General features: G+C 38.4%; 1 protein-coding gene across 6 annotated transcripts in view; it reads right to left on the bottom strand.

Moving 5' to 3' along the window:
• OSBPL9 (oxysterol binding protein like 9) overlaps positions 1-15,434 on the bottom strand; it is a 116,466-nt gene that overhangs the window by 21,475 nt on the left and 79,557 nt on the right. For 4 of the 6 annotated variants that reach the window (XM_045028845.1, XM_045028847.1, XM_045028844.1 and 1 more), the window contains 3 exons: positions 11,638-11,676; positions 6,165-6,258; positions 5,265-5,369 (listed from right to left, as the gene is read on the bottom strand). In XM_045028845.1, coding sequence (XP_044884780.1) covers positions 5,265-5,369; positions 6,165-6,258; positions 11,638-11,676 — 238 coding nt within the window. The remainder of the gene's footprint in view (positions 1-5,264; positions 5,370-6,164; positions 6,259-11,637; positions 11,677-15,434) is intronic. The other 2 variants (XM_045028846.1, XM_045028849.1) reach the window with 1 other exon arrangement.

Genomic DNA, 15,434 nt, shown 5'->3' with positions numbered 1-15,434 from the left:
GACACAGCAGGCAGCTGTAGCCACCATGTTATTTTTCTCACTGAGATCCAATCTTACGAGTAAACACCACCAACATACCTTCAAACTTCCAAAAACACATTCAACTGTCATTCTGCACCTGCTGTGCCAGTAGTTGAATCTTTCTGTGCAAGATGTCCATTGTATGACTTCATAAGCCAGGGGAATAAGGGATAGGTTGGGTTATCCAGGATCTCAACTGCCATCTCAACATCACCAATGGTGATCCGTTAGTAAGGAAATGAAATCCCTGCTCACAGTTTTCTGAACAGTCCTGTGTTCATGGACCTTCCCTGATCAGCCAACACTGATATCAGTGAAGTGTCCCCAGAGATCCACCAGCACTTGGATAACAGAAAAGGCTCTATTTCTATGGTTAACGTTCTCTGTGGCAAGGTGGTCTGGAGCCAAAATAGAGATACGTGTACCATCTATCACTCCACTGCAGTTCTGAAAACCCATTGTTACAAATACATCCATTATGTTCTGCATGTTGCCAAGAGTCACAGTCCTGTGTAGCAGGAGACTATTAATAGCCCTGCAAACTTAAATGACAATAGCCTCCTAGTGGATTTTTCAACTCCAAAATGGTTTCCCACTGACTCGTAGCAACCCAGCGTTCCAAGTTTCCACTGTGCAATTGCTACTTGCTTCGCCACTGTCACTGCAGCTCTCATTCTGGTGTCCCTGCGCTGGAATGAGCTTGGTATACAGATCCAAGAATGGGGCCTCATGCATCTGAAAGTTCTGCACCCACTGTTGGTCATCTCAAGTGTGAATCACAGTGCGACTCCACCAGTCAGTGCTCATTTCTTGGGTCCAGAAGCAGAACTCCACCATCTGCAGTTGCTCCATGAACGCCACCATCATCTTAAACTGGTTCTCGCTATTTCCCACAGCAATCTGATCTCCAGAAATCGCCCTGCTCCACATGACAGTTATTGCAGCTCTGAAAATACCAGAGGATCATGTATCCTGTGCTTGCAATGTTCTTGACAATACTGTAGAGCTGCACAGGCTCCACGTTTCTTTGAGAGATGGCAGACAGCGAGAAGTCCCATGCGAGTTCATGCGATTTTTAAAATAGGTATGCAAAATATGGGATAGACATAATATTATGGGGTGAAGAAAGCTGCATGATTGGAACTTAACCCCACAGTCCCAGTCAGCCATGTAACTCAAAACGTGCCAAAAGACAGTGTGCTGGATAGTGGTGAGTTGCACAATGGGCTACCTACCTACGGTGCACCACCCTGTGCATCAAAACAAGCATTCCTGGCAAGTACGTGCAGTGCTGATGCACAGGGCCAAGTATGCACGTGCACAAGTGATATACTAACTGCGGCAGCTATATAACAACGTAATTTGTGTCAGCAGAAGTTTGTAGTATAGATATGCCCTCAGAAAATGTGTGGCTGTAATGAAGTGAGGGATGGTTGGCCTAGGTTCCTTATATACCTTATAGATATGGTCTAAATATTCAATTCTGCAAGGGGGCATGCTGACCTCCTGATCTATCAATGCTTTCTAGAGTGCTCCAACTGGATGCCAGGGACTCTATACTGACCATTTGATCGAGACGGTACTGGCTTCCAGAAGAGGTCAGATCCAGTTCCATCTCCTTCCCTTAACTGTGAAATGGCTGAGCTATCAAACATATGCCACTGTTTCAGAAGACTGGAGGTTAGCAAAAGATGTACATCTAATATTTTAAAAAGGCTCTGAGGTGAGATCAAGGGAAGTACAGATCAGTAAGCCTTACATTTGCACCTGGCATATTGATTGAAGTGATTATTAAAAACAGAACAATTGTACACCTGGAAGATCATAACAGAGTCTAACCAGCATGAAAATAGTGTCTCACTAATTTCTTAAAACTTCTGGAACATCTCAGTAAAGCAAAGTAGTGGATAAAAGAGAACGAGAGCATATAATTTATTTAAGACTTCTCAAAAACCTTTGACCTTTATCTCACAACAGGCTACTAAGGAAGGTAAGTAGTCATGGGGTAAAAGGCAGCATACTCTCATGGATCAAAAACTGGCTAGAAGATAGAAAAAAAGAAGGATTAAATAGTCAATTCTGACCAGGGCAAAATGTTACATCAGTTGACTCAAGGTTCTGTTGTCAGTCCAGGGCTGTTTAATATATTTATTAATGATCTGGGGAGAGAGGCGAGTAGTGAGAAAGTAACATTTGCAGATGACAGTTACTCTGAGTAGTCAGGACGAATGACGTCTGTGAGGAACTTCAAGACCCAGAGTGAATGGGCAACACAATGACAAATGAAATTCAGTGTCAACAAATGAAAGCAATACACACTGGAGGGAAAAATTTAAAACTACTTGTATACCTCAGGAGGTTCTAAATTAATCAGGTAAATATATCATATTAAGAGGAGGACCCAAGAGTCAGTGTAGATAGCTCAGTAAAGACCGCTACTCAATGCATAGTTGTGGTCAAAACAGCAACAATACATTAGAGCTTGCATAAGGAATGAGATCATGAATAATACAGAGAATATTATAATATACTTCAACAGTTCAACCGCATCTGAAATACTATTTCATCTGAAAAAGGATATTTCAAAAGTAAATGGATTTCAGAGAATGGCAACAAGAATGATCAAGGGCCTGGAAAAACTCTCATATGAAGGAAGATTGAAAAGATTGGGATTGTTTACATTATAAAAGAGATGAATAAGAGGGGACATAAGAGTTTATAGACAGTAGATATCTAACTTTGTTCCCTCTGTCTCATAACAAGAGGCATTCACTTAAATTAAAAAGGTGGAAAATTCAAAACCAGTAAAAATACTTTTTATATAACACACAAAACTGTGGAACTCACTGCCACATTAAGTATCTGAGGCCAAGAATTTAAGATTAAAATAGAAATTGTATATTTGTATTGATAAAGAATAATTCACAACAACAAAAAGTTTGTGAAGGGGAGATACCAAACCTCATACTTCCGTGTTTAAGCCTCTCTCTACTGGGGATCAGGCTGAGACCTAATGTGCGGGACAGATCTGCCTACTGCTGGGTTCTAATACCTTCCTCTGAAGCAAATGGTGCTGGCCACTATTAAGAGTCTAGACTAGACTGGACTAGATAGGCCTCATATCTGATCAAACAAGGCAATTCCTATGTTCTTCCCATTTTGGGGGAGGGGGTCATATTAGAGAGAAAAGAGAGAAGTACAAGGGGGACAAGAGAGGGACAAGAGGGGGAGAGAGGACTGGATATTAGTCAGCTTTTAAACCTCTAAAAATAAAAAAGTTCCATTTCCCCATGAAGTCAGTGATAGCATGGAAAGTCACCTAACCACATACCACCACCCCAAATTTAAAAGCCTAATTCTTACAAGACCATAATTCCTTTTTTGAACTAAAAAGTGAACATTAGTGCAATTTTTAAACACCCTTATGGCCAGCTGTTGGCATTGTTAATATTATAAACGTGAATTAGGCTGTATTTTTAAGTGCTAGTTGACTGTGGTTCTGACCCTGACTTCAATCCTTCATACACACAGAATAGGTGGTTTTAGGTTCTTGGGCTCACAATATCAGTGCTGCAAAATTCTAGAGATTCCTGCCTACTGACTTACATCGAAGGTCTAAAATAAAGTAATGAAGCACAACTGTTAATTAAGGCAGCACTATTTACTGAGCAGAAATATACTACTTGTCTGAAAACTATTTTTTGACTGCCACAGCTGCACCACATTTTCCTGTGTGTCTTAAATGCTAGATGAATGTCTAAGTCTCACTGTAGTAATTCAGAGCTGATATGTTTTGTACAGGAAGGGGTCAGATGCCCAATACAGAAGCAGTCCTAACCAAAAGGCAAGTTAGGTTCTGAGGGGAAAAACAACTAGATCACACTTCACTAATCTGAAGACCAGGCAAACAACGACGGTAGTAAATGAGACACTCCAAAGCTATGTTTGAGGCAAAATTATATTATTGTATTTGTAAAAAAAAAAACCAAACCACACACTATATACTTAAGATATAATCTAATGCTCACTGTTAAAGTTCTTTCAGATATTGTAGTGCTGGACCATTAGTACTGTAATGGCTATGAAAATAGAAAAAATATGAATTCTAAAGCTCTGTTTAATAAATAATTAAAAATTGTAAAGGACAACTTAAATAGTTAAAACTCCAGCATTTTGATAATTATGAATGTTACATTTTAGCAGCTAGAAAGCTACAATGCTCAAGAAAAACCTTGTACATATCAAAAATATTGAACTGATTTAGATATCTTTCATATCATTAACACTTTAATTCTGCAAATTTATCTTTTATATACATACATTATCTCAAAATAGTTTACAAAATTAAACAATTACACAGTTAATACCTCGCTATTATTTAAAAAGGTACAAGCCCTATTTGCCGTCCTCTGACATAAGAGGAGATGGAGGAGTTCATGAGGCATAAAGACAGAGGGGCTGTCTCTGATGGCTGAAACAGCAAAAATCTCATACCAGCAGTAGCAAGAACATGGAAGGGATAGAGATAAGCAAAGGAAGGGAGTATGTAGAGGTACGGTTCCTCAAATAGAGTGGAGCAAAATTGATTTTAAACACATCCTGAAATGAATGTTGATCTCATGGAGCAATTTAAAGCTGAGAGTGATTTGAACATAATCCTTTATATATGTGAAAAGGTAGCCAGGGCAGTAGGATTACGGAAATGTTAAAATTTGGGTGTAGGGGGAAAGAGAACTTTAGAGGCCAGAGAAAAGGAAGGATGGGAGATGAAAGCATGGTTGAGGATTTCAGTAGAGCCAAGGTAAGTGAAAGCCAGGCAATCACTACAGAGATAGATCTGCATGTGCAGGAGATATGGGATTCGAGTTAATTATAAAGTATGGTATTAAGAGCAATACAAGCAAATATAGTCTATGGTCATGTGCTGAATGGGCTCCTCTTGCTTAAGTGACACACTTAAGATACATTTAAGTTAAATAATCCTAGAAGTTTACTTGGGTAGGACTAGCACAGGTAATTTAAAAAGAATTATGTCCAATTGAATATCAGCAGCATTAAAATGGTAGCTAAGGTGAAAGTTCAAGATAAGGGAAAATGTAGCTAGAAATGGCTTTTCTTTTATACTTACATTATACAATGTAACTTTCTATCTAAAGACAACATCAAATATAAATTCTACAAAATTCAGTTTACATTTTAAAAAATTAATACTTTAACATGAAAGAGAGTCACCAGAACTATACCTGTACTATTTGGTGTTGGAATCTGATGGTTTCCTAGTGATGTTACTACAGGCCCAACTGCCAAGGACGAAGGTCGCTGCTCTGATTTCAACAACTGAGCAGACTCTAGAAGGTATTTCAATATATAAAAAGAAAACAGACACATATAAGCAGCAGATCCCTGCTTTGGTATGGAAGGAAACCCCTAGTAGTTTTACAATACCTTTGATAGCCATGATCTAGACAATTGTTGCCATTCTTCAAAGAGAAATATATGATTATTTCCTTTTTTGCTGTTCATCTTTTCTATTTATTAATCCGTGAAGCTGGTTGAAAAGTCTTACTTCCCCCCAGCCGAAGAAAAAAACCCTTTATAATTACTGGTTTATATATTTTCATATTGTATTGTTCCTGCAATACAACATATCCAAATAGGGGACATAGTAAGGGGACTGCCATAGGGAAAAGGAGTAAAGAAGAAAGGAATATACAGAAGGAAGTTAACTCTCTAATCAATAGCAAAGCATTCCCTGCAAACTTTTAAAAAATTGAGATGTATAGTCTCTAAAGACCCGTTGTTTTTTTTTGGAACCGAAATGAACAAAGCCAAAGATGCAGATCCGTGAAAAAGACAACCAAAAATATTCATTTTTATTAAAAAGAGTCATAAAGTGCCATAAAAAGAACAGGAGTACTTAAAGTGCCATAGTTACATGGACTACATAATCCAGTTCACAAGCCTGAAGATGTATGCTGATGATAGAACCCATTAAAGAATAAGCCTTCATCCTTTCTGCAATTGTATACAGTTTTCATTAATTCATAGCAAATATGCTACAAAGTACAAGACAGTAGCTTAAACCAGCTAAATGTAAAAAACACACAAATATTTTTACTGAACCATCTGTCTGTGTACTGTACCTGGAGGTAATACAGTCTGGGTGGGCATTGTAGTGATCACTGTAGGTTCCAAAGGACTAGGCTGATATACTGCATCAACAGGGTTAATAGTACTCTGAGAAAAAGAAATAAATTAAAGCTTTTTTTTTAAAATACAGTAAAACGTGTTCCATGTATGAAGATGCCTGAATGCAAGACATCAAAGGCCTGAGAGAGACTTGACATACAAATTAACAGTTGAAGACATGAATTATTTTGCAATACTTTTTATAAAGAATACTTAATTAGAATATACTAAACTCAACTTGATGTAAACCTGAATTCTCCTGTAAAGAAAACTAGTTTCCCAGCTTTAGTTTCTACAATTCCCTGCAACTCCCATTAATGGTCATTGTGTGCACAGAAGAGGAAGGGAGCCTAATTTTTCAACAAGACCATCGGATATGTAAACTAACATTTAGAAAACAAAACACTGTCCAGACTGCACTAAGGAACTACATAACAATGTAAAATCACCACATTATTGGGCATACCTTTGACAAAAAGAATTTTTCATGGATTTACAGTGTTCATCTCAACACAGGCACTCTGACCCCAACCCAATTTCCATTAAAGTCAATGGGAATCTATTGACTTCAGTAGATACTGGATCAGGTCCTAGCAGAACAAGCATCTTAGAAACATACAATGCAAGGACCTTTGAGCCAAACAACTTGTATGATTGTTCCTCACTTCACTGTTCTAATATTTTGTTATATAATATACCTATGACTCCCTGCCTCTTTACATGCAAATGTCTTGGACTGCTATATTTAGGCTTGGAAGGATTGGCTTTTTATTGGTAAATATCAGTAAACATCAATCTCACTGTACACACATAAACCAATGAAAAAATATTTCTATCAACAACTGAAATTTAGAGATAGAAAAAGAAAGAAAAATGCTGCTTGAGAACTTAGTAGAGTCAAAATCCTTTCCCCAACCTCCCCGCACTCACCGGCGGAAGCGGAGAAGCCCGGCCCCAGCCCACTCCACTCCACCAGCTCCCAGCTGCGGCACTCTGCTTCCCGCCACTGGTGAGTACGGGGGGCATCCTTTCCCCAATCTCCCCGCACTCACCGGCAGCTGGAAGCGGAGCACCATGGCTGGGAGTTGGCAGAGTGGAGCGGGCTGGGGCTGGGCTGCTCCGCTTCCCGCTGCTGCCGGTGAGTTCCTTCAGGGGGCAGGTGTGTTGGGTAGGGGATGGGATCCTGGGGGTGATTAGGGACAGAGGATCTCTGGAGGGGCGGTCAGGAGACAAGGAGCAGGGGAGCCAAAGTAAGTTCGATATAACGTGGTAAGATTTTTTGCCTCCGGAGGACCGAGTTATATCGGGGTAGAGGCGTACTGCCTATGCTCATTACTTTAGCCTATTACTTCACTCCACTTTATGTTTAGGGACCTTCACGTTTTGATGCAGGCTAAATGTAGTAAAAGCCTCTCCCTCTTCCCTTTTCCTTATCTAGCGGTAAAAGAGTTCAATGAGTATTAGTTATCTTAGGTGGCAGCGGACTACTGAAGATAGCAAAGTTATTCATATTCAGTTATTTGACTGACTCAGATTAGGAGGAGGAGAGCAGCTTCAATGTTGAGAAATCTGTAGCTTCTTACGGTTCTGAGAAATTGCTTCTCTACAGCTAGTGCTGATGTAACACAGGACCAGTTTATATGTGATAGTTAAGAATCCATTACTACTTTTGTTTAGACTCAGTTCCCTCTTTGCATTAGGGGATACAGAACTATCATTCCTTGAACGGTTTTAAAAATTAATATAACAAGACCTTCTGGGTACGTTTACACTGCAATTAGACACCCACAACTGGCCTGTGCTAATTAACTGCATATAGACATTCCAGCTTGGGCTGCAGGTCTGGGACCCTCCCACCTCGCAGGGTCCTAGAGCCTAGGCTCAAGCTCAAGACCAGATGTGTAAACAGCCCCACGGCATAGACATACCCTCTGTGTACACAGGAGTTCACTGGCAATGCATTTGGCTGTAATGTCGGAGAACAAAAAGCAAACATCTAGTTTTCAACATTTTTTTAAATCTTTCCTCTTCCTCTCATTCAACTTACTTTCCAATTTCTATATGGGAATCAGTAGAACATCAATAAAACATATTTCTCCCCTTTCAACAGGCTAAATCTAAATTCAGACCTCATGTTAGAACCTTTAAGAAGCTGTAGCACTAAAGTAGAAAACTTAACCCAGTACCTCCAGTGTGCTTCCTAACTATGAAAGAACTACTGAACATTATCAGTAGCAAATTTTTAAAGTGAATATTTTTAAAGTGAATTTTTAAAGTGAATATTTTAAAGTGAATACAAAGGCTCCCCACCCCAAGTAGCAAATTAACTATGTCCAGGATTGCACACCTGTAAATTTTCATTATTCTGCTGTCCCCCAAGAAACCGTATCACAGAACTGAGTATTTGACAGCTCAGCAACAAACATGGCCCACTGGATTGGAATTTTTATATTAAAAACACAAAATTTCCATATAGGCTGACAATTTGGGTCACATGCCAGCCTCATCTGTTTTTAAACAGATAAGATATTAAAGCTCAGTAACCAAGGTTTGTAACAGAAAACCTTAATCTGAGCAAGAAAGGTACTACTGTGCCACTATAACATAAAAGTTGTTCTTAATGAAAGTCTTAGTGTTCATGAGACAATGCCTTATGTCGCTATTGCTAAAACACTTCTATAATGAGGCAGAAGATGCAGCTTTCAAAATGAATGATAAAGTGCACTGACCGTAGTTTGTGTTAGGTTTTGGTGGAATACCCATTACTGAAGCCATTTATGTGGGGTTAAATAGATTTTTGAAATTACAATAGGCTGAAAGTTCCTCTTCAACAGGTCACACCAGTTGCACATATGATTAAATGCAGAAGTATTATCAGTAATATATTTGTATATTATTCACATATTTTAAAGAATCAGAAGTATTTTTACCACAGAATGTTCCGAACAGAAAAATGCATTCAGCCTATAACTAGGGATTTTTAACTTCTCAATTTGAGTTACTCTCCTGAATTTCTACTGTTTCACATAGTTGTTTAGAAGTCTGAGATCTTATGTTGGTCTCCATCAAAGATGATCAACATACAATTAAATTCTACCATGTATGTTATTTCAGGCATGCTTAAATCTATTCCTCTGCCATGGTTACTGGCTGTCTGCAATATTGCTCCACCCAGTGATCGCCGAGAGGAAAGTGTAGCAAAGCTCATGACAAAAATGCATGATATGCCACATCTGCCATTAATTAAATACTTGCTTAATCAACTACATGGTCATCGGCCCCCACATTGCCCGTAGTGGATAAGTTTACCGGGTGAGGGATTTACGGTAGAGGACATGTGGTCAGCATCATGGTCCGCAGAGAAAGTGATGAATAATTATCTTGTCTCAGACCTCACTCAACGTCAACCCGGGTTTGATTTACTGCAAAGGCAATGGAGCTTTCTGAACTGGTTTCGTACCAGATGTAGAATTTGTGCTACAGCATAATTTCGGTGGCGTTTTAGAAACAATCCACTATGTCAACGTGGACAGCCACAAATCATGACACAGCTATTACTACATCCTCAGTCTATAAACAAGTTGTTGATGCCTCTACACTATACTTAGCCAGCAGAAATGCTTACAGACCCTCTGTCCAAATCTCCAAATCCTCCCAAGTACTGCAGAGAGAGTGCTGCTATACAATATTGCTGCATGTCCTCTCTCCTCCATCCCACACAGCAGAACTGTTCTGCTACATTTAGAGCAATATCCCTCCCATGGAGATTATCTTTCCTATTTCCTATATATATGTATATATTTAATTTTATGCCATATTTACAACAAGCATTAAACAAATTCTGCATTTACACTCTCACTTCAAAGTTCAAATAGACACTTGTCCATGTAAGAAAAACATTATACAACTGACACCCTTTTAGCACCCTCAGATGCACAAAAAACTGAATGGGCATAAAAGCTGGTCTACCCTCTCACCCCCAGAGAAGGTCTCTCCACATTGGAGGGGGAGTGTGAGCAAGCCCGCTTTGCTTTATACCTGACCTGTAGAGGGGAGCCTCAAGCTCCAGTGCAATCAATTCGGCACCTTTTGCTAGCATTGAATTCTCAAAGTTTAAAGGAGAAACTAATTTCACCTTCAGATCTAGATCTACATGATAAACATTTACTTTCACAATTAGAATAACCCATTTTGTTGGACTGCTTCTGCTCTTTATTGTCATGAGATCAAGTTCCCCAAAAAGGTTCAAAGTTCTGATGAGCTCATATATAAACATATTTCCAGATCTCAAGCATGTGGACAAGGGTTGATCTCTACAGTTTTTGAAAGTGCTACATTTAGAAAAAGAAAAATATAAAACTGCACATGGTCGACAGCTTGTGTTGATGTCTACTGAGAGATTGCCTCTCCCCATACCACGTCATGCCATGGCAGATGGGGTGTTCTTTGTGAGGGTCCCTTGGCTCTGGAATTCACTTCTCACTTTGGCTTAAATAGCCTGAGTTTTTAAGCCTTCAGGACACACTAAAATTTGATAAGGCTTCTGGGGATGGCTGAAGGGAGGGGCTCTAGGTGGAGTGGAATGATGTATACTTTGCTATTTACTTATGACTGGTATGTTAAACTTTTCTTGTTGAATTATGCTGTTCAGCAATATTCCTATTGCTTGGAAGCATAACTTTTGTCATGATGCCTCAAATGTGAGCACATAATTTTTACATGTTGAACAGAAATATACATCATCATCAAGAGTAGAATCCATGGAAGGAACAGACTAAGGGATCAGAAATTACATTGTCGATTGAAACGAAAAGAACATCCAGTTTTTAGGAAATGAAGTTCTAGAGCAACCAGCCAATACAGATGTGATTCATACTCAAACAATGACAAACACAGAAAGAGGAAATAGAAGTCATGAAAGACTGAAATCAAAGATAAATGAGAGAGGTTATATTAAAAATGAGATGGCTAAAACAGACTTAATAACAATCTTTTTTCCCATTTGTGTGTCAGATGGAAAATACCATATCGAAAACACCACCCCACTTATAGCATGTGGGCAACAAAATGTACTCTATTTATAAAGTATGTCAGATTCAACATAATAGGCTTATTTCTATCCCAACCATTTCCCCTTACATCTAGTTCACATGCAGATTTTAAATTTGTTAAATTAAGTATAAATAAACAAGGATACATCCACAATACGGTCACTTAAAAAGAAGCAGAAAACCTGGAAAATATTTTCCCTAATGGTAATGATGGATGGCCAGCTGCAGAAGCTAAAGTTTCGACAGATAAAAAAACAAGACAATTGAAGCAGTGAATAAGAGAAAGAAGGAAGTTTGTTGTAAATGAGTGGAAATTCAGGTCTCTGTTCATATGTTCTGCAGAAATAAAGGGAGATAACATTAGATTTAAACTTACTATAAGTCCATCTGCGTGCTTCTCCTCATTATTTTGGTCCTTAAGGAAAAATGTTAAAAATATTAACATATCAATCTTTTATAGTTAATCAGTTATGTACTGTGACAATTATACATATTGTATGTTTCTCTTAGGGATGGTTCTACCTGTTTTTAAAAACCTGAAGTGAGACTTTTGAAATTCAGACTTCAAAGCGTTTGAAAATCTTAGCTATCACAACTACAATACAATACATCATAGTTGTTGCCAGCAGGCTTTTAGCATGACTTCCCTTACTTGCGCAGGTGAAACTTTTTGCCTAAGAGTCTATAATATAATAATAAAAAAAAAAAGTTTAAGGGTAAGAGTAATTAACCCCTGGAACAATTTACAGGGGGTCATGGTGGATTCTCCATCACTGGCAATTTCTAAATCAAGATCGGATTTTTTCTAAAAGATCTGCTCTAGGAATTATTTTGAGGGAAATTCTATGGCCTGTGCTATAGAGGAGGTCAGAGAAGATAACAGGGCTCCTTTCTGGCCTTGGCCTATGAATCTACAAAAAGAAATTAGCCAGATTTTGCCTCTGTGGCTTTGGAAAGAGAATAATGCTGGAATCTCAAATGTTTATAGAATAGAGAACTAAATGGAAGCATAATAGTGACATCATTAAGCAGTTACAGGGCTACCATTTCAGACACAAAGCCATAAACTGGCTTTAAGTAAAGGATAAGAACATAAGAATGGCCACACACAGTCAAACCAATGCTCCATCTAGTTCAGTAACCTGTCTCTCAACAGCAGCCAGTGCCAGATGCTTCAGAGGGAATGCACAGAGAAGGGCAATTATTGAGTGATCCATATCCTGTCATCCAGTCCCATCTTCTGGCAGGTAGAGGTTTTGGGACACCAGAAGGACGGGGTCATGTCCCTGACCATCTTGGTTGATAGTCATTAATGGATCTAGCCTCAATATGCAATGCAATTGACAGAGTTGTACAAAAATCCCAGTGCTATGAACGGGACTCATTGCTAACATTTGCATCAGAAATTAAACCAATTCAAGAGAAGATCTATGTAGCTTTCCAAAGGATTCAAAAGTACTGTGCAGCCACAAACTATATGTACATGTGAAGGGCATTTAAGATGGTGGAGGCAGAAATTAAAATGGTGAGGGAGGACTTGTAGGGAATAGGATATTTTCTCCATGTTCAATTAACTTTTCCCAGTTTGTGCATAAAACAAACATTAAAACAATACTTACCTCTGAATTATTAACAAAAGTCATAAGTGAGTGTAAAAAACAGTACATGCAGACAAAATGCACAATCTACAGTAACTCTCTTCCCCCGCCCCCTTTAAAAAAAAAAAGTGAGCACCATCTAGTTACTGGTGCTAAAGGAAGGACTGGAGGAAAAAATGGTCCAATTCAGTAAAGGCAAATACTACATTTGTAAGCTCATTGGGGCACAAACTGTGTTGAACTCTATACCTGTACAGCACTTAGAACAACAGAGCCCCAATCATGATGAGGGTGCTACTACTTCAGGCTTTTCCAGTGCCAAGAAACCACTTACTAGAACAAATGTTTTTATCGGTATCAGTTGAAGATTATAGACCATCTTTGTCCTCCTTCCCCATAACCCACCCTGGTCATGAGAGAGATCTGGAAATTTTATATTTAACAGGGACAAAGAGCCAATTCAGTCAGTTGTGACAGACTTTGAAGAAGATTGTGCTTCAATGCCTCCTCGGGAGAATCTGCATTAGGAAACATTGCCCATTTTAGCAGCTACAGTGCAGCTGCACTTGTGCTATTTACAGTGAAAATGATAGTGTAAGCCAGGCTTTGATGTTTGTCACCACATCAGCTAACTCTGAACAGGATTAGATAACATGGTGCTAAATATGCCTGTGCATGGTCTAAACTAGACCTTACACCGTTGGCAGCAATGGTACAGCTACACAGGCATGAAAACCAGGTACAAAATTTTGTGTGTACTGAACTTATGTGACAATAGCAAACTACCTTAAATTATAACAATTTTAGCACACAATATTTAGTTTTGAAACTTAAGACCAGAAGGGGACATAGAACACTGTTTCTCCAATAGACACCTTAACACTAAAAGCTTACATTTCTTCATAAGGAAACAGGGAACTCAAGATTTGAACTAAATTTAATCTACAAATAAAACCCCCAAGGAATTGGCTTTTCTAACTCCAGGTTTACATGGAACAAATTTTACATGGCCTTTGAGACAATAACTATAAATCCAATCTGAACTGTAACAATGTTTCTAAATACACAAAAGTGACATAAAATTTATTTTGTAACTTTTAAAATATTGTTATTCCATATAAACATGGCAGCTAATGCAATCCCTCCTCCTCCCCCCCCCAATTTAAGAGTTTTCCTAAAATTAGTTTGACTGTAATTTGTCTGGTTAGCAATTAAGGACATTCTCACTTTATCTCCTCTAGGACAGAAATCAAAGCTGTTCATACATTATCCTTGAAAATGATTTGGGGAAAAAATGTTAACTAAGATGACGGTTGAGCATACTGAATTTCACATAAATCCTGAACTGACCCTAAATACAGAGGGATCTGATCCTCTGAGGTGCCAAGTGCTCCCAATTCCCAATGGCATCAACACATCACAGGATGTACTTGGCACTACAGGATTAAGCCCAGAAGGAGCACTATCTTTGAAAACTTTTTAAAAATAATTTTGGTCTAGAATACAGCTGATGCTTTCTTTAAAGTATTCAAGAACCCCATTACAAATTGGTGTGCTTAGGTTGCCACGGCCTCAGTCCTGCAAATATTTATGCACATGCTCAACTCTTCGCAGAATAGGGGTCTGTATATTATATGCCAACAGCAAGACAGACAGTAAACTGGACAGTGTTGTAATTAACATAACCTAAATAGAGCAAGTAAGTCCCAAAAAAACTACAACTTTAAGAAATTACACTTTAAATACTCAAACAGAATTTAAGAAGCATACCAAACACTTTCCTAAGTGGTACGGAAAAGCCAGAGTGCATTTCCTGTATTTTATTTTAATATACAGTAATAAAATTTTCTACTTCAAAAAGGCCCAATGTCAGGTTGGAAAACAAAATATTTTTAAATTCCTTATCTGTGTTAAAACATTAAGGTCTTGTAAGAACCTTGTTGAATCAGAATTTAGATATTAAAAGAGATTTTAAAAAATACAATTTGATTTTCCCTTTCATCAAATATGCTGTTTTCATTCTTGTCCAACCTCTCTGAAGTGCAAAGTAGAGTGGTCAGTTTCATTTATTTTTATTGCTAATTTCACTTTCTGGGTCTCCCTGCATGACTAATAACATTGCATTAGCCAAACTGAAAGCCCTCGTCACTGTAATACTTTTAATATAGAAGTTGAGAGGCATTTAAAAAGGTTGGATTTTGTAAAACCTATATTTTGGGCCTAAACTACCTGAAAATACCCTTTCAAGAAATTAATAGGCTGGGAGGAGGTGTCCTGTTCACTTGTACCCCAAGGCAAGTATGGAGGACAAAGAAAAAGTATCCCAGGTTACATGTAACTCAGAAGCAGGTTCAAACCAACATCAGTGACAGTCTGTGACCTGGGGCTGCAGCAGGTCACCACACTCTGTTCCTATTGGAAGCAATACTGGTAGTTTTACAGTTATTGTGGTATAACACTCTAGCTATTGATTTTATAATTTATAGCAGGTTACTCTGAGTGGATAAACCATCAGGTTCTTCACCAGGGACAGAGAATAAGCTAACACTGGCAGACAAGTAAAAAAACATCATTG

Source organism: Mauremys mutica, chromosome 8, assembly GCF_020497125.1.
Source record: "Mauremys mutica isolate MM-2020 ecotype Southern chromosome 8, ASM2049712v1, whole genome shotgun sequence".
In the NCBI taxonomy this organism is placed as follows: domain Eukaryota; kingdom Metazoa; phylum Chordata; order Testudines; family Geoemydidae; genus Mauremys; species Mauremys mutica.
Note: the sequence above shows the minus strand (reverse complement) of the source record. Positions and strands in the feature narration are given on the sequence as shown.